This window comes from Rhinatrema bivittatum, chromosome 3, assembly GCF_901001135.1.
Source record: "Rhinatrema bivittatum chromosome 3, aRhiBiv1.1, whole genome shotgun sequence".
Classification (NCBI taxonomy): domain Eukaryota; kingdom Metazoa; phylum Chordata; class Amphibia; order Gymnophiona; family Rhinatrematidae; genus Rhinatrema; species Rhinatrema bivittatum.
In genome coordinates, this window is record NC_042617.1 from 484,768,987 (window position 1) to 484,793,938 (window position 24,952).

The 24,952-nt window shown below is 43.7% G+C and overlaps 1 protein-coding gene across 1 annotated transcript in view; it reads right to left on the reverse strand.

Moving 5' to 3' along the window:
* The window catches only part of CD2AP (CD2 associated protein), a 387,343-nt gene that overhangs the window by 125,309 nt on the left and 237,082 nt on the right, over positions 1-24,952 (reverse strand). Inside the window, 2 exon segments of the mRNA XM_029596051.1 lie at positions 10,439-10,501; positions 11,726-11,762. Of these exon segments, the coding sequence (XP_029451911.1) occupies positions 10,439-10,501; positions 11,726-11,762 (100 nt within the window).

Below are 24,952 nucleotides of genomic sequence, written 5' to 3' on the forward strand. Positions count from 1 at the left end.
AAACTGTGAAATAGTTACTTGTGAGCTTGGAAGTTGATGATGACTGGCCATTATTGGATGATTTGGTTAGATTTTTTACGATATTGAAGAGCATCTTTGGGTTATGTTGGTATTTGAGTAGAATTCTTTTTTTTTGGTTTGTGGATGAGTTTTTTGTATTCTGCTAGGTGTGTTCTGTATGCGTTTAGTAGTGTGGTTGCTGTGGTTGCTTTGTTGTTATTCCTCCATGTTTTCTCTTTTTTTTTCTGAGTTCACGTTTGGCTGCTCTGATTTTGTCATTGTACCATTGATTCTGATGATTTGGGGGTTTTTTTTTTTTTTTTTTTTTTTTAAATAGTTTTCTTGATCATGGGGTTTTTATCTTGTCTGCAATTGTTTTAGTGATGGTGAGCCAGGACGAAGTTGCATTCTTTGCATTAGATAGATCTATGTTTGTTAGTTCTGTTTGTAACTTTTCTTGGAGTGTTTCTATGCAAAACGGTGGTCGGTATGAAGGTTTTAGGTGGGTTTTTTGTTGTAGTAAATTTACTGTTTGAATATAAATTGCAGTGGATTAAAGAGTGGTCTGACCAGGGTATCTTTGTGGTTTTTGTTTGGTGGTTAATCCATATGTCAGTATTGATGAAGACTAGGTCTAGTGTGTGACCAGCTTTGGGCCATTGATGATTTGATTAAGACCACGTGATGAGAGTGTGTCAATGATTGAGGAACATGTTGGGGAGTGGGGGAAGGTATCTATATGTATGTTGAAAGTCACCTAAGATGATTATGGGTTTGTTAATAGATATTTTGGTCAAGAAGAATTCTATAAGTGGTGAGGAGTTCCGATCCAGAGTATTAGGGGGGGGGGGGGGCAGTATATAAGACAGATTTGTAGTTTTGGTGAGTCAAATAGTGCAATTTCTATTGGGGTGTAGTAGTTCGTTGCGAGTAATTTCATTTGAAGGTTTTTTTGATGAGTAGCAAAAGACCTCTGTCTTTTTTTGTTCTGGGGATTGAAAAAGATCTGTAGATAGGGTTGTTGATTTGGTTGATTAGTACTGTGTGTTTAACCATGTTTCAGTGATTGCTATGAACTCCGGCTTGTCATCTTGAAGTAGGTCTTTTATGATGGGTATTTTCTTTATTATGGATTGTGCGTTAACTAGCAGGAAAGATAGTGCTAGGTAGGTGTTATATGTTTTAGTGTTGCTGTGAATTAAGTTCGAGTGTTGGTATTTGTAGGTTTTTTTGATTTCCTGTTAGTGTCATTATGATGTTTATCTAAGATTAGATCCTTTCTTTGGTTCTTGCTGTAGTCAGAAGGATGAGGGTTAGCCATTTCTTTCATAGTTTAGGAGGATTTGTGGTTTGGGGTGTTTAATCATGCTAGCGCTAAGGCTTGCACTAAGTGGTGCAGAAAGGGGAATGCCCCTTTGTTGCGCCCCTTTGGCGCGCGACGCACAGCGCCTGCTGTTCATGCCTCACTTAAGGGTCGGGGCCTGGGCTGATGGGGGGGGGGGGGGAAGCGGGCCTCCCGATTGGGCCACTCATTGCGGCTCCTGCCCTTCTCTTCTCCTTTATTTTCACTTTTTTACTTTTGTAAGCACCGAGCGCCTGCTGCTTGCAGTGCGGTCACCGTTGGTCGGGAGACTCCTGCTGGTAGTGCCACACTTGTGGGTCGGGGCCTGGGCTGATGACAGCGGGGGGGGCGGGCCTCCTGATCAGGCCTCTCGTTGTGGCTCCTGCCCTTCTCTTCTCCTTTCTTTTCACTTTTTACTTTTGTAGGCGCTGGGTGCCTGCCGCTGTGGTCCCTTGCGGTGCGGTCGCTGTTGGTCGAGCGGCGACTCTCCTTTTTTTCTTTCTGCCCTTAGCCCTCCCTTCAGAATCCCACCCCTCTCCCTCACCCTCTCTTCTAAGAACATAAGAAATTGCCTTACTGGGTCAGACCAAGGGTCCACCAAGCCCAGCATCCTGTTTCCAACGTGGCCAATCCAGGCTACAAGTTCCTGGCAAGTGCCCAAACACTAAGTAGATCCCATGCTACTGATGCCAGTAATAGCAGTGGCTATTCTCTAAGTCAACTTGATTAATAGCAGTTAATGGACTTCTCCTCCAAGAATGTATCCAAACCTTTTTTAAACCCAGCTACACTAATTGCACTAACCACATCCTCTGACAAATTCCAGAGCTTAATTGTGCATTGCGTGAAAAATAATTTTCTCAAGATTAGTTTTAAATATGTTACTTGCTAACTTCATAGTGCTCCCCTAGTCCTATTATCTGAAAGAGTAAATAACCAATTTACATTTACCCATTCTAGACATCTCATGATTTTAAAGACCTCTATCATATCCTCCCCTCAACTATCTTCTCCAAGCTGAATAGCCCTAACCTCTTTAGCCTTTTCTCATAGTGGAGCTGTTCCTTCCCCATTATTTTGGTCACCCTTCTCTGTATCTTCTCCATCGCAACTATATCTTTATTGAGATGTGGCGACCAGAACTGCACACAGTATTCAATGTGCGGTCTCACCATGGAGCGCTACAGAGGGATTATATTTTATGTTTTATTTACCATTCCCCTTCCTAATAGTTCCTAACATTCTGTTGGCTTTTTTGACTGCTGCAGCACACTGAGCAGAAAATTTCAATGTATTATCCACTATGACGCCTAGATCTTTTTCCTGGGTGGTAGCTCCTAATATGGAGCCTAACATCATATAACTACAGCATGGATTATTTTTCCCTATATACATCACCTTGCACTTGTCCACATTAAATTTCATTTGCCATCTGGATGCACAATCTTCCAGTCTTGCAAGGTCCTCCTGCAATTTATCTCAAGCCGCTTGTAATTTAACTACTCTGAATAATTTTGTATCATATGCAAATTTCATTACCTCACTCATTCTTTTCCATGATTATTTATAAATATATTGAAAAGCACCAGTCCAAGTCAGAGCCCTGAGGCACTCCACTGTTTACCCTTTTCAACTGAGAAAATTGACCATTTAATCCTACTCTGTTTCCTTTTAACCAGTTTGTAAAGCATGAAAGGACACTGTCTCCTATCCAATGACACTTTAGTTTTCTTAGAAGCCTCTCATGAGGGACTTTGTCAAACAACTTCTGAAAATCCAAATACATTATATCTACTGGTTCACCTTTATCCACGTTTATTAACCTCTTAAAAAAAAATAAAGATTTGTGAGGCAAGACTTCCCTTGGGTAAATCCATGCTGACTGTTCTATTAAACCACATCTTTCTATATGCTCTGTGATTTTGATCTTTAGGATATTTCCACTATTTTTCCCGGCACTGGAGACTCACTGGTCTATAGTTTCCCAGATCACCCCTGGAGCCCTTTTTAAATACCGGGGTTACATTGGCCACCCTCCAGTCTTCAGGTACAATTAATAATAGGTTACAAATTTTAACTAATAGATCTGAAATTTCAGTTTTTTAGTTCCTTCAGAACCCTGGGGTGTATACCATCCAGTCCAGGAGATTTGCTACTCTTTAATTTGTCCATCTGGCCTACTACATCTTCCAGGTTCACAGTGATTTCTCTCCCCCTAATACCATATCCACTTGCTCTTGTCCCCTGCCTCATCCATCCTCTTATGAACCTTGCTCTCTCCCCTTGCCCCCACCTCCCTTCCCTCTAATATGCCAGATCATAGGCTTTACTAAAAATGCTGTGCCTGTTGCCATGGCCCCTGTGGCCTCCTGTTTCCGATGTCTGCCAATTAGGGTAAAAATCAGTTTAAAGAGATTTTCACCTTTCTAAAAATCCGGTAATTTAGGATGAAAATCTGTTTAAACCAAAAATGAAGGTTCCTAGATATGATTTTTTTCCCCTCCTGTTTAATGGCTGTTTGCTCAAGAAGTATTTCTCATATTATGTTATAATTCAATAAATGTTTTCTTCTTGTTTGTTACCCATATCCCCCACCAAGGAGTCATTGCACAGTGCTTGACCCATGTTTCTGAAATCTCCCAATCATCAGTCTTTATGGCAGTTACTATTTAGGGTTTTTCCACACATTGCTCTACAGAAGCCAAAGTGAATTAGGGTGCATAGAACAAGCTTTTTATGTTGGTGCTGGATTCTTGACTGATTTAACAACATTTCTATACCATATTATCATACAGAGTCAATACGGTTTATGGTCCCAAATGGTACATACATAAAAATAAAAAAAGCAATGTCAAACTAACAAATCTGTAATAGCCAAGTTGTCTTTAAATAATAGTGCATTTTGCTTCTAATCTGTAAATTTTCATCTGGTGTTATGTTTTCAAAATGCCTGTTAAATAACCAAGTTTTGAGAAGTTTGCTTTTTTTTTTAAAGTGGTGATTCCAGTTCTTAATCTTTCGGGCATGTTATTCCATAATACTGGACAGCCTATGGAAAATGTTCGATCTCTAATCTCACTAAGGTGTATCCCGTTTAATCGATGGAATCTTAAGGAGCCCTGTATCTTGTGATCTTAAATTTTTCGTGGGAATATTATATCCTTAATATAGCCCCAAGCCAGGAAGCACCAACCTGGTTCAATCGTTTTTTGATCAACATCAGCACCATATATTCAATCTGCAAATGGACTGGTAACCAATGCAATTTTGCAAGAACTGAAGCAATATGATCAAATTTGTTGCAATCCATTAAACGGGCAGCAGAGTTCCACAACTGAAATTGACACATTGATGATCTGAGAGTCTCAACAGGAAAGAGTTAAAATAGTCAAAATACGGGAACAACAATGTTTGAAGAACAAATCTAAAATCAGTGATATCCAAAAAGGATTTTAATAACTAAATCTTATAATAACCAGAACGAATGACGATTTTAATGAGTAGACAGTTAACAGAGTGTCTGTCAATACCCTAAATCTCACTGTAGCAAAATCTTCATTACCTGATCGTTTAGTGAAATTTCTTTATTTTCAGGTGCAGTTTTAGTGTATGAAAAATTTGACTTAGACAAATTAAAGCTAACGTATGATATCCATCTCTTAATAGCAATTAGATAGATCTTCAAGAATTCAATAGTAGCAGTCAATGTGTCATGTATGGGAACAAGGAACCGTATGTCATCTGCATATATAAAAAGTAACCAGCATGTATTTAATTAAGGCTCATCTCAATTAATGCTCCCCTGCTACCAATGAGAAATTACCACTTACCTGATAATTTCCTTTCCATTATTCTAGACAGATGGATTCAGGACCAGTGGGTTATGCACCTCTACCCAGCATATGGAGATGGACAAAACTGACATCACAGTATATATAATCTTTCAGTGATATCAGCCTGCCAGTATTCTCTTTAAAAGCCAACTGTGGACAGACTAGCAAAAACATGGATTAATAACAGATAACCATTTCTGTACTCAAACAGGAAACACTGAACTCAGGCAAAGAATGTAATCTAGGGACCGGATAAACACTTACCAGTAACCCCTGGAACATGTAGCTACACAGGACCATTATAATGCAATCGTTTGACAGCCAAGAATAAGGAAAAGGAAATTATCAGGTAAGTAGTAATTCCCCATTTCCTAGCATCTAGACAGATTGAGTCAGAGCCAGTAGAATGTACACAAGTTACTCCCGAATAGGGTGGGAGGCTGCCCGAGGCCCAGGCAAAACCGCACGTGCAAAGGCTGCGTGCTCTTGGCCCTGAACATCCAGACGACAATACCTGGAAAAGGTGTGTAAGGAGGACATCACAGGTCGGCAGACTCCCTCCTCTGACTTCTGGTGCACAGGCTAAGGAAGTGGAGAACCTTTGTGCTCATAGCAAGGTGGCAATCACTGCAGTAGAATATCCTAGCTCCAATCAGCAAGCCCTCTCAAGGGCCATACCATAACAGATGGATCTTTGTGAAGGACAGGTCCCTGCTGTAACAAATTCCTGTGTGCCAGAAGATGGAGGGGGTGGAGTCTACCAGGAGTCTTCGCAGATCTGCATACTATGGTCTCCTGGGCCAATCTGAGGCAACCAAAAGCACCATCACCTTGTAGACTTTGACCCTCCAAACTATTCTGCCCAACATGGGCCACAAGGAAAGGCAATCAGCAGCTTGTCCTCTGGCTAGACATGCACAAGAACACAGATACTCAAGGATTTTGGATCTTTCCTGTGACTGAAGAATCGAGAATTCACCAGGTCTAGAAACATAAGGCCCCAGCGATCCATTATCTGCTGAAACGCCTCGGCCGACAATACCAATCTCCTGGGTCCAGACTCTCCCTGCTGAGAAAGTTTGTTCTTACATTGTCTTTTCCTGCAATGTGTGAAGCCAAGATCTCCTGAAGATGCACGTCTGCCCATTCTATAATTTGTTCTCTCTCCTGTAACAATTGCTGGCTCTTGATTCCTCCTTGCCAACTGATTTAAGCCACTGTCGTTGTGTTGTCCAACATTACTTGGACCGCTTGACTCTGCAGCCTGCCACTGAACTACAAGCATGCCAACCGGACCGCCTAGGCTTCCAGCCAATTGATGTTCCAGAGACTCTTCTGTATTCCAGCACACTTGTGCTTTTAATTCCTAACAGTGAGCTCCCCAACCCTGGAGGCTCACATCTGTCATGAGTACCAACCAGTCCATCGATGTCAGGGAAACTCCCTTTCTCAGATGATCCGCTTGTAACCACCACTGGAGGTGAGAGCAGACTTCCATTGGCAGGTGGAGCCGAATCAAATAGTCCTGAGACTACAGGTTCCGAGACAGCAGGGAGTGCTGAAGGGGATGCATATGCACCCTTGCTCACAACACTACTTACAGGTTTGCCACAAAACAGAGTACCTGTAGACAAGCCCACACTGTCGGGCATATAGTGTTCACCAAGAGATGCACCCGAGACATCAACTTTTGAATATGAGTTTCTGGCAGGAAAACTTTGCCCTGCCTCAAGTCGAACCAAACACCCAGATATTCCAACAATTGAGATGGCTGAAGACTGCCCTTGGCTAGGTTCACCACCCAACTGAGCTCCTGTAGCAGGGAGATCACCTTGCGGGTCCACCAGGCAGCTCTCCTTCTACAGACTTGGCACGAATCAGCCAGTTGTCCAAATATGGGTGTACTAGGATCCAATCCTTTCTGAACTCTGCCGCCACCATCACCATAACCTTGGAAAAAGTTCTGGGAGCGGTGGCCAGACCAAAAGGCAGTGCTGAAACTGATAATGGCACCCTAACATCGCGAAATGCAGAAAACACTGGTGCTCCAATCGGATGGGAATATGGAGGTACGCCTTGGACAGATCCAAGGAGGTCAGAAAGTCCCCCCAACTACACGGCCATTATCATTGAGCACAACGTTTCCATGTGAAACTGAGTTATCTGCAAATGACGGTTGACTCCTTTGAGATCCAGGATGGAACGAAAGAGCCCTCCTTCTTGAGCACAATGAAATAAATGTAATATCGATCCACATTTTCTTGAGAAATGAGTACTGGAGCTACAGCCCTCAGAATGAGGAGCCTTGACAGTGTACACTCCACTGCCTGCTTCTTCTGTGGGGAGTGGCAGGAAGACACCATGAACACATCCCGAGGAACACTGCAAAACTCCAGCGCATATTATTCTTGTATCATCTCCAGGACACACTGATCAGATGTGATTTCGACCCACCTCTGATAGAAGAGAGAGAGGCGCCCCACACCCCCCATATCATGTTCCCGGGGGTGGGTCAGCAAACCTTCATTGAGAGGCTCAGGAAGTTCCTGTCTGAGATGAAAGGACCGATACCTGCAGAAAGGCTGAGTTCTCTGAAAGGTCATCCCTCTAAGGATGAAACTGCTTGGAACGCCTGAGATGACTCCTCATACCAAAGGAGCACGGCAACTGCTTCTTATCCTCCGGCAACTGAGGAACCGTGGATTCGACCCACTTATTGGCCAGTTTCTCTAACTCGCTCCCAAACAAGATCAAACCTTTAAAAGGCAAATCTGTAAGATTAGCTTTGGAGGTCACATCGGCCGATTAATTTCACAGCCACAACCGATGCCTGGCCGCTATTGCTAAAGCCACTCCTATGGCTGAGGTACGGACCTAATCGCAGCCTGCATCTGCTAAAAAGGTAGCAGTGGATTCCATAACTGCCCTGGAATTCATTCTAGGGTCAACCACCTACTGGTAGAGAAGCAAACAAGAGTGAGCCACCAAGGAACAACAGGAAGCTATCTGCAATGTCATTGCCACTGCTTCAAATGCTTGCTTAAGGATAGCCACAATCCTATCATACTCCATCTTCAAGGCCACTCCTCCCTCCATAGGGATAGCTATCCATTTAGAGACAGCACAGACAAGCACATCCACTTTCAAAAAAACATAGATGCTCTCTCACCACTGGATCCAGAGGGTACAGGCCTTCCAAGTTCCAAACCCCTTTGAAATTTGCCTCTGGGGCGTCCCACTCAAGATCTATCAATTCTTGAATTCTCCATAATAGGAAAAAAACAAGAGGCTTTACATAAAGAAACCAAAATGGAATTTTTCTTTGGCTCAGACATGGAATCTGCCCCGGTACTCCAAGCATCTTCATGTCTAGGAAATCAGGGCCAGCAGTTCATCTCTATGAAAGAACCACAATATAGTCATATACAGTTCCAGTCCCAGAGGAATTTCCCCATCCTCCAAAAAGTCAGGATCTGTCTCATCAAAATACCTGCAGCTAATCGAGGTGTACTTTGGAGCTTAAATGGAATACCGGAAGAGGGAGAGGCCACCACCTGATAGGATTGGATGGGGCTAAGGACCGCGCCTGAAAAAAGGATTGCAATCCTTGAAAAATTCTACCCAAGAAAAGGCAGAAAGATCCATGCCAAAACCAAAAAGCACTTGTGAGGTGCCCAATGAGCTGCCATCCCCTGCTGAGGAACCAGTCAAGGGAGTTCAAAGGTCAGGCGTCCTTCCTGACGTGTCCTTAACCAGGCGAACAGGCTGGGAAGAACCAGGCTTAGTAAAATCAGAGGAAGATAATTCTCCCTGAGCCTCTAAGCAGCACTGGCACAAGTTAGAGGGCACTCTAGGATGAGATGCCCGAATATGACAGGCAGCACAGAGGGAAAGACACTTAAGTTTCTTAGTCACCGGCACCATTAGTACATCAGTATGCTTAACAGGGGACTGAAGATGTGTATCCAGCTGAGTTCATGCTGAAAAAATTTTAGGTGCACAGAATTTAGGAATCCCAAATCTTATGCGCCGCAAACTAAGCACCGTCACCACGCCAAACTTGGGTGCACAACAGATATGTGCCAGAATGTGCGCACATGCAGCACGCCTCAAAGAAACTGGGCACACAATTCAGATGCACAGCCAGACGCACTTGCGCACACTGAGGGTCCTGTAGAGGACAGCCAAATGGGCAGAAAAAGCACATGAAAACACCACCATGGCCTACAACGCGGCGCACTGAAAGAAGCATAACAGCGGGGCCGAGCCCACTAGGCTGCCCAGTTCCATTAACCCCCACAGGTGCAGCAGTGGGAACGAATGTCAGAATGGTGTGCCAAGCATAGAGATTGGAGGAAGTCCTACAACCACCCCTCTATTCTGTCCTTTTTTTTTGTTTAAAACTTACCTGAGCTCAGCCTTCCCAGCCAAGTACAGAGATGGTCTCCGGCTGCAGGGGAGAGGGCATATACAGTTATTGCTGCGCTCTGCTTCTTGCTCCCGCTGCCTTTCAGCTGCTTAATTCAACTAAATCCACACCGGCTGAAGAACCAGCTACCGGACCAAGGCACTCATCTGAGGGGACCATGGAAATCACCTCAGGAATTCTTAACTGGGGGAGGGACCATTAGGTATCACCGCAGGAGAGCGGAGCAACTCAAATCTTTAATTAATTCTCCTCTATACTTTGAAGCAATCCCCAGTAGGGAAATGCATGTCCACATCTGCTGGAGACGAAGAATACTGACAGGCTGTTACTGCAGGAGTATATATATTGTGATGACAGTTTGCTGGCAGAGGTGCATAATCCACTGGTCCTGAATCCATCTGTCTAGATGCTAGGAAATAATTTTCACTCCTGCTAGCTCAAGGGAGGCCAACTTTAGTTCTCAAGGACCATGATCCGTAATGAATATACATGAGAGATGTTTGCTTGCACTGCCTTCAATGAAAACCAGGCTTGTTTATGGCTCTTGAGGATTGGAGTTGGCCAACCCTGTATTATCTAGATAAGTAGTTTATTGTGGGTCATATAGCACAATAAATATCCACAATATATAAATGAGATCTTTAACAATTTACTTACATATTACAAAAACATTCTGCAATGTGCATATTAAATTGAAAAAGCATAAGAACTAAAAATGTACTAGTATAATATACATTTTATATTATACTGTAAGCAAAACAAGTTTAAAGTGTATATTTCAGTAATAAACTATTTTACCTATATTTCATTTTTTTCTTCAGAAAATGACCTTACCTTTCTCTTCAGATTTGAAAGGAGAAATATTCTTCTCTCCAATATGAAGTTCTGGCTTTGGAGCTATTTAAGGAAGAAAACAGGAAATGTATTTTATGATAAACTTTTTCATCTTTTTTCAAATCTGGTATCTGACATGTTATCCACAAAGCAGAAAACAGCACACAAGGTTAAGTTACTGCTGAGCAACTTGTTTAAAGTCTTGCCAGATTTCTGAAAATATACTCTTGTCCATTTCTCAGCTCTACTGTTGCCTCGATTATATTGCAAAATCTTTGGGTCTTAGTAGGCATATATATCAAATTACACTATTCTTGGAATAAAAAAAGTACACCTTTTTATTATGGCTAAATACATCATTTTGGGGGGGTCACTAATTATTCATAAGACATTGGTATTTAAAAAAGAATTCAATTATTTTGTTTGATGCAATGTGAAAACTATACAAATTTTGCTTGAAAGCTATGTTCAACTGTAGCTATGCTACAGCAGAAATATGAAAAAGTTGGAGTCTTTCCTAATTTTGGGTGATGTGTAGTTTGATATAGAAATAAATGTGCCTATTGTAATCTGAAGCATCACTAAAATTTCTAAATATAGGACAAAATATGCCATAATGGAGGCATGGAAAAACATGGAAGCATTAAAAAAAAATACAGATAAGAAATGAAACAAATCAGCACAAACATTTTATGATTTTGTTTACTGACAGAAATGTTTTTGCATAAACTAGTGCCTAAAACAACTTTTCTTGGTTTTCCTTCAGGGTTTATGTAATATGCATTTTTACCATAGACACAGAGTAATTTTCTAACTCCCCACACAGTAGATATAATGCACACGTAGACTTTACTGAGGATTTTCAAAGCAAACATATGTGCATAAGTTCACTTTCAAAATCATTTCCTAATTGGTCAGGTACATGCAGAATTGTCCATACACGAAGTTGCATTTGCTCCACGCAGGGCATTAACTTATGAGGTTAACTTACATGCATATTTTCAAAAACATAAAAAAACTGCACATACAAGTTATATCCCGACCCAACTCTACCCTCCAGAATAGCTACTCCCAATGTGCGTAAAAGTACACATGAAACCGAGTAACATGCATATTTTTATGCACATTGGCTCCCAGCTGATTATCAAAGAGCCACTTACATGCATATAACAGGATTCTAGGCATGTAAGTTGCTTTGAAAATCAGGCTGAAAATGAGAAAATGCCTTTAGTACATCTAGTCCATTAGTAACAGAAGGCATTTGATTAACACACAATTCTTACATACCTATGCATTTTATAGGTGGTGGTGGCTTCTTTGGCTTCTACAGAAAGATGAAAGTAAAACATTAACATTCTCAATAAAGGACATTTTTTTTTATTGCCCAATAATTCTTTGCCAGCTGATACCTTTGTGGATTGCTTTTCCTTCCACACATTTTTGCTTTTCATAATTTAATTTTTATGTTGGAAAAATAAAGGCTAGCAACAATAAGTTCTATGTTTATTTTATCATCTTACTGCAGTCCAGGAGAACAGCTCATGCTTGTTCAACCATACAATGTATTAAAAGAAACCCTTAAGTTTTCAGCTAATGTTTTAATTTTACAAACAACTGAACAAAACCTGCACATTTACTAGCATCAGAGCAAGTTTCACACACCTGACTTAGTGATCCCACAAACCAATTGGATTTTCAGGATATCCATGACTGTGCATAAGATAGATTTGTACATGCAAATTTAAAAACACAGGCATACAGCAGGCAATAATGAAGAGAATTACATGGGTAAACATATTTGCCTGTCTAAAAATGGGGTTTGATTGGCCCTTGTAAATGTGGCTAAAATATGAATGCATCATTTTTAAGTTTCCACACCTGCTTTCCTCTTCATATTTTTACTTTTGAAGCTGGATAAATAAATCCCCATGGTTTCAACTGTCAATGGATTGCTAAAGGGAAGGCACCCCACAAGCACTACAGCTTTTCTAAAAATTGTCCTCATAAGAATTGCCATACTAAGTCAGACCCACTGTGACAGTGGCTATTCCAGGTCATTTGTAAATACACAGAATATCCCAATAGAAGAGACTATTCCATGTTGTTCACTCTCAGAGTAAGAGATGAAGACAACCAAGTCTATTTGGTTAATAATTGTTGTCCAAATCTTTTTTAAACTTAGTTATATTACTGGTTTTGACCACATCGTCTGGCAGCAAATTCCATAGCTTAATTATGCATTGACAGAAGATAAACATTTTAAATTTGCTACTAGTTAGTTTTCATGGATGATCCTCTAGTCCTAACAATTTGAAATAACCATTCCCTATTAATTTGTTTCAAACCATACAATCTTATAGACCCATCATGGTCTCTGTCAACTTTTCTCCAAGCTGAAGAGCCTTAACCAATAAAGCTTTTCTTCATAAAGGAGCCATTCCAATCCCTTAATCATTTTTGTTGCCCTTCTTGGCTTCTTTCCTAGCTCTGCTACATCATTTTTGAGATATGGTGACCAGACTATACACAATCCAAGGAGTGGTCACACCATGGACAGAATTATTATTCTTCACAGTTTTATGTTCTATTCCCTTCTGAATTTTGTAATATTCTATTTGGGGATTTTTTTGGCTGCTGCATACTGAACTGAGGATTTCAATGTGTGGTCCACATGGACTCCAAAATCAAATTACTGTATTGTATACAGCAGTGTGTACATATAGTTGGGATCATTTTTTCCTATGTGCAAATTTTCCACTTGAACCTATTACATTTAGAGGTCTTCAAGTTTTGCAATGTTTTCCTGTACAGAAACATAGAATACAATGGCAGTTAAAAATTGTATGGCTCATCCAGTCGGCCATTCCACATTGCCACAAAATTGGCTCATGTTTTTACTACTTTGAATAATTGTGTCATCTGCAAATTCTATCACCTTGTTCATTGCTCCCTTTTTCATATCAATGATCGAATAATTGCCCCAGTGCAGATCCTTGATGCATTCCACTATTCACCTCTCTCCACTGGAGAAAATAACCATTTAGAGATCTACTCTATTTCCCATCTTTTTCACTAGTTAATCTACAACAGGATATTGTCTCCTAACCCACTACTATTTAATTTCCTGAAGTCTCTCGCCTGAGGGACTTTGTCAAATGCCTTTAGAAAATCCAAATACACCATAATTAACCATCAAGCTTTATTGGTTAAGGCTCTTCAGCTTTGTCAAAGTTTCTAGAAACTCTTGACTGGCCCTGTGAGGCCACTGAGCATGCGCATCCGGCAACCACAAGACAGAGCCTTTTCAATTGCCTCACCTAAACTTTGGAACACCCTACCTAAATTCCTGAGAACCCAACATGACCTAAGAACATTCAAAAAAGACCTAAAAACACTGTTCCGCAAATTCTACATTGACCTTCAGATGTCTGATCATCCCAACTCAACTGAACTCTCAGTTGTAAACCTCTTAATATATTCTCTTCACCATGAACCTGCATACCCTCCTCATCCAACCTAATAATGCTCTCTGAACTTGATATGCTTATTTCTGATATTGTTCAAATTGTTTTTACTGTAGCACAACTAAGAAAATGTATAACATTCACATTGCTTTTCTGTTACACAACTGCTAAAAAAAATGTATACTTTTGTAAACTGTTGTGATGGCTCTACCGAATGACGGTATATAAAACTCAAATAAATAAGGGTTGTGTTGAAATAGAAACATCCCCTGTACCCTTATGGAAGGTGGCCACTGCACTGATGAACTCTAATGGAGGAAGTTTGGAGACCCGACTCAGAGAGGTGCCAGAGGTAGTCCAGAAACTTCGTTGTGGGGAAAGTAAAGGGATCTAACTCCTTTGATGTGCACCACAACGTAAACAGTTTCCATTTAGAATGATAAGATCTTCTAGCGGAAGGCTTTCGTGAAGCTACTAAGACCTGGGATACAGAGAGTCTGAGAGGTTGAGAGGCCACAAGACTAGCCTTTCAACATCCAAGATGTCAGCAACAGGGCCTGGAGGGTTTGGATGTCGGACGCACCCGGCGTTCTGAGAGATCAGTGACGGATCTGTGCCCAGACCAATTTGCGGGCAGACGGAGAGGTTGTGAAGGATGGGAAACCACATCTGCCATGGCCAGTAGGGGGCTATGAGAATCATGAAACCCTTGTCTCGACATAGCCTCTTATGAGTGGAAGCGGGGGATAGGCATTCAGGAGACCTGTTGCCCAAGAGAGAGCGAATGCATCCCTCGGTGGAGTCCTGGGACTGCGACGTAGGAAGCATAAGTTGTCCAATTTGTGATTGTGGATCGACGCAGAGATCTATTGTTGGATACTCCCACTTCTGGAATATACGTTCTGCCACTGCAGGGTTCAGGGACCACTCGTGGGGTTGAAATTTGCGACTGAGTTTGTCTGCTAGTACATTGTCCATGCCCGCCAGGTAAGTTGCTGTCAGTAGAATGGAATGAGCTAGAGCCCAGATTTGCGCTACCTCCTGGACACAGCAGGTAGGAGCCGGTTCCACCCTGCTTGTTGATATACCACATCGCTACTTGATTGTCCTTTTGGATTAGGATTGCCTTTATTTTTATTTATTTTTAATTTTTATATACCGATGTTCCTGTATAGAATACATATCGCACCGGTTTGTTGGATAAGCAATATTTGAAAGCGAGACGGGCAAACCTGATCGACCTGAGCTCCAGAAAATGTATCTGATGTTGTGCTCCTGCTGCAGACCAGGTTCCCTGAGTCTGTAGAGGTTGTGGACATGTGCTCCCCAACCCAGGGTGGAAGCATCTCTAGTCAGAATAATCTGAGGTTCTGGAGCTTGGAAGGGTAATACCATGAGCAGGTTGGATTCCTGGACACAGCACACTAGCGAGAGACGAAGCTGCCTGGTGATTGGACAATGGCGGACATTGGCTGGTGGGCCTGAGACCACTGGAATTTTAAGGTCCACTGAGTTACTCGCATGGCGAATCGAGCCATCGGTGTAACATGGACAGAGGACACCATGTGGCCCAGCAAGACAAGAATAGGATGAGCAGTCATGGTTCGGTGAGACTGTATAGTGTGCGCAAGCACCGCAAGCGTATGCACTCGGTAACTGGGAAGAAAAGCCTTTGCTTGGATAGTGTCGAGATCCGCTCCAGTGAAGGAGAGGGATTGGGACGGAGTGAGACTGGATTTTTGATAATTCACTAGAAATCCCAAGGACAGTAGTAGTCGCAAGGTTAGCTGGAGGGATTGAAGCACCACCTCCGCCGACTGAGCCCTCAGTAACCAGTCGTCTAGATAAGGATAGATGTGAGTGCCCAGTCGCCTTAAGTATGTGGCTACTACTGCCAGGCATTTCGTGAAGACAACAGGGGCCGATGCCAGGCCGAACAGAAGCACTTTGTATTGGAAGTGCTTGTTTCCGACGAGGAATCTGAGGTATTTCCTGTGAGACGGGGTAATTGCTATATGCATGTACGCATCTTTTAGATTTAAAGAGCAAAGCCAATCCCCCTGTTGAATCAAAGGGAGTAGAGAGCACAAGGTTATCATCCTGAAACTTTTCCTTTCGTAAATACTTGTTCAAGACCCGAAGATCAAATATCAGATTTATTTATTTAAAAAGTCTTCTATACCGATGTTAGTCGAAACATCACCTCTGTTTACATGGGACAAAAGCAACGGAAATTACAAGTAACAGGGGAAGGGTAGGGGGTACAAAAAACCAATAGGAGAGCAGAGAAGCATAGGAACAATTAACAAGTGAACTATGTCATAAGAACAAGTTCATAGTCAAATTCAGGTCATGAATTTGACTATGAATGCCTCCGGACTTTTTTGGTATCAAGAAGTACCGGGAGTAGAAGCCTTTTCCCTTTTGCGGAGAAGGAACTTGTTCTATGGCATTGGCTTGAAGAAGGGAATTTATTTCCTCCTCTAGAAGTGGAGAGTGGTCGGTGGAACTCCACGTCGGATGAGGCAGGGAGTCCGATGGAATGGACAGAAAGTTGAGATGGTAACTTTGAGCTATTACCGACTGAACCCACTGGTCTGTGGTGACCGTGTGCCAGATGTTGATGAAGTGGCAGAGAGGGCCGCCCACTGGTAATTGCGGCAGAGGTGGACATTTGCTCTCTATTGGGCAGTCAAAAACCAGAGGATGGATCAAGCTGTGGAGGAGGCTGTGTCTTGAGGTCTAGGCTGGCGAGTTTGAAACTTCTGATACGTCTAGACAGGCAAGATAGAGTCTGAGATGGGTAATATATGTGTGCCTTAAAGGTGGTTTGCTTAGCCTCCTTACGGAACGGGTGTTTAGAAGAAGTGGAGAAGTCCATGTGCCCAGCTGAGAGTTGCCGTAGCATCTCGTTATGGTCTTTAAGTTGAGCAACAGTCTCCTGAATTTTCTCACCAAAGAGGTTATCTCCCATAGAGGGGAGGTCAGCTAACCTCTCTTGAACCTCTGAACGCAGATCTGAAAACTTGAGCCAGGCCCATCTCAAAGCACTTATTCCAGTTGCTGACACCCTGGTGGCTGTGTCGAAGATGTCATAAGCTGAGCGCACTTCATGTTTACCAGCATCCAGACCTTTCTTTAGAATGGCATTGAACTGGTCCTGGAACTGGTCAGGAAGAGTATCAGAAAGATCCTGAAGCTGTTTGAACAGGTTTCTGTTGTATTGCGAGATGTAAAGCTGGTAAGCTGCAATACGGGAGATTAACATGGCTCCATGGAAGACTCTATGCCCAAAAACGTCGAGGAATTTCTGCTCTTTCCTGGAGGTATGGACGAGAGGTCTTTGTGTTCTGGCTTTTTTCTGGGAGGACTCAACCACCACTGAATGGTGGGAAAGTTGAGCCTTCTGAAATCCAGGTGCTGCTTGGACCAGATATGTAGCATCAGTCTTACGGTTTACCGCAGGGACTGTCTCTGGATGTTCCCAATTGCACTGAAGCAGGTCAAGGAGGACCTCATGGACAGGTATGGACATTACCTCCTTCAGTTCATCAACAATCTGAAGGACTTCTAACATTTTATGCCTCGAGTCTTCTTCAGTCTGGAGTGTAAATGGAATAGACTCAGACATCTCTTTGATGAAACTTATAAAAGAGAGGTCCTCTGGTGGAGACTTTCTCTCATCAGGAGGAGAAGGCTCTGATGGAATATCTTCTGTGTCTTGGGAATCAGAAAAGTCATCAGACCAAGGATGACAGTGCTGATCCCCAGCACCCAACAGTCCTTCAGAGGGCAAAAATGGTCCTCCCCCGGTCAGAAGCGGTTGAGGCACCAAAGGGCCCGGTGGCTGTATGGGTGGCACCGGTGTCTGCATCGGTAGAGGTTGATGGGGCATCTGTGGCAAAAGCGGTACAGAAGGAATCTAAGGCCTCGGTGGCCTCCTCGGTGGTAACACTCCAGAAGGGCCCAGCACCGGGTCTGGCATCTGTGATTCACCCTCATCTGAAGAGAGGGGAATGGGCATCGAAGGACTCTGAGGCAACGGTGTTTTCCTTGGTGCCAAAGGCAAAGCATCGATCCTGTCCAGCAACGGTGCAAGCATCGGTGGCATTGGTTCCGGTGTCTGAATCGGAGCTGATATTCGTGCCGATGGAATCGTGTATTCATGGAGAGCTTGCACCACTGCCTCCTGAACCATCCGGTTCAGTTCCTCATGGAACGCTGGCATTGTGAAGGCTAGGTCCGGAGTGGGAGGCTGGATGGGCACCGCCGGAACAACCACCGGTATTAGGTGGAGCATCAGTCGGTGCCTGTCCCGAAGGCAAGGGATGCCTCGGTGAACCTGGCACAGAGGAGGTTTGGGGCTCCTCTGCACGGGCCTTCTTCCTCAGAGGCTCCTTGGAAGTAGAAGTGGAAGCCACCGGTATGCTCGGATCAGATGGTAAGGGTTTACAATGCCGATGCTTTTCCTTATGGTCTCCCTTACTGGTGTCCGGCGCCAAAGAAGCAGAAACCGAAGTCCTCGATGTGGGTCAAGAGTCATCATTATCTGACCGATGACGGGACTTGGATGGTGACAGTGTCGATGACTTCAACGCTTTTGATGAGGAAACCTGTTTGGAATGGAACAATAAAGCCATCTTTTCCAAACGAGCCCAACGCCCTTTAGGGATCATTTGGGCGCAGTTGGTTCACGAATCTACATCATGGGTAGGGCCCAAACACAACACAAACCTGGTGAAGGTCTGTGATGGACATTGTCCTCTGACAGTCCGGGCACCTACGAAAACCCATTGCCAATGTTGTCGTCAAAAATTTAGGCCATGGTGCGGTCGGTGACCTCCAGGCTTAAGGAGCTGGAACAGACGGTAACTGACAGAAAGGTAGTATAAACTTACCAAATGGGCACGGTATCGAAGGTATATACATGAGGGACCCCAGCCGGGGTGAAATTTTTGAAAAATCAACTTTTTCCTGAAGAATATTTTCCTGTCAGGAAACCGTGGAAGAGCTCCTATCTCCGCGTGGCAAAAGCTGCGCGGAAAAAAGCAAGTTTACTTACCGTAAACAGTGTTTTCGTAGATAGCAGGATGAATTAGCCATGCTGACATGGGATCTGTCAATCAGGTCCGGGAGGCGGAGCTTTACCAAGCAGAGATTTAGATTTTAGCTCTCTGCGGCTGCGCATGTGTTCCCGCATAGGAATAACAGATTCTCTTCAGTCTGTGATTAAGCTGTAGTGTAGTCGAAAAGACTGACTGCCAGGGTGGAGGGTGGGTCAGCATGGCTAATTCATCCTGCTATCTACGGAAACACCGTTTACGGTAAGCAAACTTGCTTTTTCCCCATCGATAGCAGGGCTGAATTAGCCATGCTGTCATGGGAGTCCCAAGCTCCCGATCACGTTGTTTATGTTATGTATGTTTGTAGGTGATCATGAACAGTGTGGCATTCACCGTGTACAAGAGAATAGAGATTGGAAGACTGCGTGCCCTATCTTCGCATCAGCGGCTGCTTGTTGATCAAGGCAGTAGTGCGATGTTAAGGTATGGAGCGATGACCATGTAGCTGCCTTACAAATGTCTATGGGTTGTACATGTTTAAGGTGTGCCAAGGAGGCTCTGGGAACAGAATGTAGCTGTAGTTTCTGTTTGTCATAGCAAAACTTGATGTACTGTGCTATCCAGCTGGAGAGGGTGCGTTTAGCCACCGGTAATCCAGGCGCATTTGGGTCGAAAGAGACAAAGAGTTGAGAAACTCGGGAGTCCGAGTTTGTTCTTTCTTTGTAGTATGCTAAAGCTCTTTTGCAATCTAGTGTATGCAGTAATTTTTCCCGTTCATTTGCACGAGGTTTAGGGAAAGATGGGTAGTTCTATGGTCTGATTGAGATGGAATTGAGAAACCACTTTTGGTAAGAAGAAGGACGGGTGAGTTCGGAGAACCACCTTTTGTTGATGAAACTGTAAATCGGAGAATAATGGACCAAGGCCTGTAATTCATTGACTCATCGTGCTGATGTTACTGCAACCAGTAACACCACCTTCCATGTGAGGTATTTAATATGTGCTGAGTCCATGGGTTCAAACGGGGACAACATAAGCTGTTCAAGAACTCTGTTGATGTTCCACTGAACTGGAGGTTTGGAGATACGAGGATGAAGGTGAGTTAACCCCTTGATAAAACGAGACAGTAAGGGGTGACTGGAAATAGGAATATTGTTAAGTGGTCTGTGATATGCCGTTATGGCACTGAGATGAACCCTAATGGATGGTGTTGCAAGACCAGCTGTGTACAGTGTACACAGTAACTCAGGTGAACAGTCTAATGATGGTACAGTTAGAAGTGCACCATGTCGAGTATCATTTCCATTTATAGCTATAGTTTTTCCTTGTTGAAAGTTTCCTGGATTCTAACAAAATGGATTGTGCCAAAGTGGAAACTCCCTGTTCTGTTAAAAGGAGCCTCTCAATCTCCATGCTGTCAAATGGAGAGATGAGTGTAGCGGGTGTAGAAGCGTTCCTTGATCTTGGAAGAGAAGATCTGGGCGATTTGGTAACCGAATGGGGTCCATGATGGACAGTCTGAGAAGGAAGCTGTACCACGGTTGCCTTGGCCAGGCTGGAGCTATGAGTATCAGATCAGCCTCGTCTGCTATGCACTTCAGAAGTGTCCTTGTTATGAGTGGTATGGGAGGAAAGGCATACAGGAGGCCTGTCATCCATGGAATGAGAAAGGCATCCTGGGCGATCCTGAACAGACTTGGTCTTATCGAGCAGAATTTGGGAGCCTGAGCATTGATCTCTGTTGCAAAGAGATCTATCGCAGGCATCCCCCATTGCATGAGGATGTCTTGGGCTATCTCCAAATTGTGTGTCCATTCGTGAGGATGAAAGATGTGACTGAGCCTGTCCACTCTTGTATTTGCTACTCCTGATAGGTAAGTTGCTTGCAGATGTATGCAATGTTGGTGAGCATGTATGAAGACTGTCAGGGTCTCCTTGCAAAGGGACCATGAACCGGACCCTCCTTGCTTGTTGATATAAAAAACATTGCCACTTGATTGTCTGTGTAGATCATGACCCTGCGGCCCTTTAAGTGGTCTTGAAACACTTGTAACGCATTTCGAATTGCTCTGAGCTCCAATAAATTTATCTGCAGGGTCTGCTCGGAGATTGTCCACAATCCTTGGGTTTCGTAAATCTCAAGATGTGCTCCCCATCCCTTGCGAGACGCATCTGTGGTTAAGACTGCGTTGTGAGGAGGAGGACTGAATAATGCTCCTTTGGACAGGAGCCACCATGTTATGTCCTTTTTCATCTCATGTCAACGATAACTGCTGTGTCAACGGTTGTGAGTGTAGTTTCCATTGACGTTTTAGTCCCCATTGCAGGCGTCTCATGCGTAGCCTGGTGTTGGGCACCGTGAAAATAGCCGCCATGTGGCCAAGGACTACCAAAATTTGTTTTGCTGATGGCCTTTGAGTGTTGTTCAACGAGTAGAGAAGTTGACATAGTTGTGTTATTCTCTCTGTTGGGAGATATGCCCGGTTGCGAACAGTGTCCAGGCCTGCTCCTATAAACTGTAGTCATTGTGTTGGTTGGAGATATGATTTCTGAAAATCGATCACTAGCCCCAATTCCTGTAAGCACTGTATCACCCGGAAGTGATAGAGTAATATGTCTGGGGTCGAGGCTATTAGCCAATCGTCCAGATATGGAAAGATGGTCAAACCCTGTTGTCTGAGATGAGCCACCACCACAACCATGCATTTGGTGAAAACCCTGGGTGCAGCCAATAGTCCAAAGGGGAGAACTTTGTATTGGTAGTGTTGATGACCGTAGCGAAAGCATAGGTAACGCCAAGAGGATGGATGGATTGGGATATGTGTGTAAGCATCCTTCAGATCGATGGAACACATCCAGTCGTTGGGTTGAATCAGAGGTAGGATCGATTTCAACAATACCATCTTGAACTTCTCTTTGGTCAGGAATTTGTTCAATTCCCATAGATCTAATATGGGGCGAAGGCCACCCGACTTCTTGGGTATGAGGAAGTATGGGGAATAAAACCGTGTTTGTCGGGTCTTCGGGAAAATCCGAATGGCCTGCTGTTTGAGAAGCAAAGTAATTTCCTCCTCCAGTTGTGGCTGGAAGCTTTGACTTTAGAGTGAAAGGTGAGGTAGTATGGGTTTTGTGGTAAATTGAAATTGGTAGTCATGTCATACTCTCTCTAAAACCCATTGATCGTTTTTGTTATTCTCTTGCATGCTGCCAGGCAAGAATGAATTCTGCCAGGTGGTGCTTGATGTAGTGGAGGTGGCTGGGTTATTAAAAAGATGGCGTTGCTTTTACTGCAGTAGCCGGTTGTTGTGTCTGCTGTCTCTGGTTACGTGGCTTACCCCTTCGTTGAGTCTGGTTGTTTTTGTTGCGGCAGAGGATGCTGGTAAGATGGATACGTCTGTACGAAAGGATTGATAAGACCTGTAAGGCCTATGGGTATAGTATTGTCTACGAGTAGATCCCACATAACGACGCGTGGTCGAGTAGTGAGGCTGTGATGTTAAGGATTGGACTGCGAGGGCCTCCTCTTAATTTGCTGTGTCTTGAAACCGTTCTCCAAACAGGTTGTCTCCTGTACATGGGAGGTTCGTTAGTTTCTCTTGTAAATCTTATCGTATCGTACTAGAACGTAACCATGCTATCCTACGGGCTGCGATAGCTGTTGCAGACGCCCTAGAAGATGTTTCAAATCTTTCATATATAGACCACAGGTGGTGTCGAGAACACTCCTCCATGTCACGAAGAGGTGGTGGTACCTGATCCGCCGTCGAGGAAAGCATACTTTTTGTGGCTTGTATGCACTCATATAGGTATTGTACCATATAGAATTGATGGTGCATAATACGGGCATTCGACATTGAGTTGTGGTACATCTTCCTGCCAAACTCATCTAAATATCGGTTGTCTTTGCCTGGTGGATATGAGGTATGCAACTTTGCTTTTTTGAATCTTTGCATTGCAGACTCTACCACAATTGAAGCATGTGGTAGTTGTGGCATAGTGTAAGGCGATTCTTTTCCATACAAAACTTTATATCCATTTTCTTTGAAACTTTTGAGAGAGTAAGGTGTTTCCCAAGATTTCTGTAAGACTGTATGTAATAGTTCATGTGGTAGGAGAGATGTTTGCTCCATGTCGAAAATCTTTAGACCACCAAAAGTTTCTGATATAGGGTCTGTCTCCTTTTGGACCTCCAGATGCAATATCGTGCCCAATTTTTCTAAAAATTTTGGGTATGTCAGGTCCTCAGGAAGGGAATATAGTTCATGCAATTGTTCCTGTGGATCAGATGGGAATCCGGTAGATGATGCTGGGGATGTTTGCGGAGACAGGGAATTGATAGGTGTATTTTGCTGTTGAATTGGTGAACTTGGTCATTTTTCTATTGAGGATGCTGGAGGCTCCACTGACGGTTCTCTAGAGGTGTGTATGCTGTGTTCCGGGAAAGTCCCCGATAGTTCGTTAGACATCTTAAAGGCTGATTGAAGGGTTTCGTAAAACCCTGCTAACGATTGGGATAATTGAAAAAATGCCTCTTGTTTGAGGAGGCATTGTTGAACGACCAGACTGTTTCGGTAACTCACATGGCCTTAGGTTGCCTGGAGGAATGTGAGGGGAAGCATTTGGCACATCATACTTCTGCCCCACCTTCTGCTTTGCCATTCTAACAGAATTATCTGAGGATGTAGAAGCAGCAGAGGAAGTGATTTATATTATGTCTCTACGAGATGAGCTGTCTGCACTTTGTGGGTGAGATGACCTAGAAGTAGAAGGGCTCACTTCCCATGTGTCCCTCGTCTTCACCGCTTTCTGATGTGAGTAACGTGATCACCTATGGTGATGACGTGACGATGATCCTGTGTGGATTTCCACGTCCTGACTGTGATCATCGTGTACGTTTTGATTTCACCTCTACAGAACTGGAATCTGAAGAGCTGGAATTAGGTACATATGGAGACTGATGTCTTCATTTTAAAAAATGTGGTATTGAATGATATGAGTGAGTGGACTGTTGTAGTCCACTATGCGCCGATTCCTTTACTGCCGTGCGCGCAGACGTCTCCGGCGCCGTGTGCACCGATGTCTTGTGCGATGTCATTTTGGGCGCAGAACTTCTATGCGCCGATGGTGATTTGGGCGCAGAAGGTACTTTGGGCGCATAAGTCATAAGCGCCGAAGTTTCAAGCGCCGGTCTCTGAGGCTCTCTCGGTCCTATCGGATCCGATGGCCTATGTCGACTTGGCAAGTCCTTACCTCCAAGCCTGGAGGGTTGAGGGTCCCACGACAACGCTCGTTTTTGAGACGGAGCCGTGGTTGTCTGAGGGGCCAGGCGAAGAATGAGCCTCCGATGGCTCCAAAAAACTGAAAAGTTCCAGTGTCCTTTATGCCTGCTGTTTTTGGGCTCTTGGGGACCTTGAGGTACAAAATTCACAATTTTTTAAATTGTGCTCTGGCCCCAGGCATCAGTAACATCAGTCATGGCCATCCGTGACCGACATTACCTTGCCACAGATACAGGGTTTAAACCCCAACTTTTTGACATTGTAAGAAAAATAATAAAACGCTGAGGAGAAATCAGCCCCGCGTGCGATCCCGCTCACAGAAAAAACAGACTGAGGAGAATCTGTTATTTTCCTGCGCGGGAACACACACGCAGCCGCAGAGAGCTAAAATCTAAATCTCTGCTTGGTAAAGCTCCGCCTCCCGGACCTGATTGACAGATCCCATGACAGCATGGTTAATTCAGCCCTGCTATCGACGGAGAAAAAAAAAAAAAAAGAGACTAAGGGGGACCCCTGCTGGATGCAGGGATGGTACCATGCTGGGCATGCTCAGTGGTGCCAGTCAAAGTTCTAGAAACTTTGACAAAAGTGTTCCGCGATTGGGCTCCATCCTGATGTCACCCATATGTGAGGACTACCATCCTGCTTGCCCTGTGAGAATACCCACTCCTGAATCCCTATCATTGAAGGGACCAATCACTGCCTAAG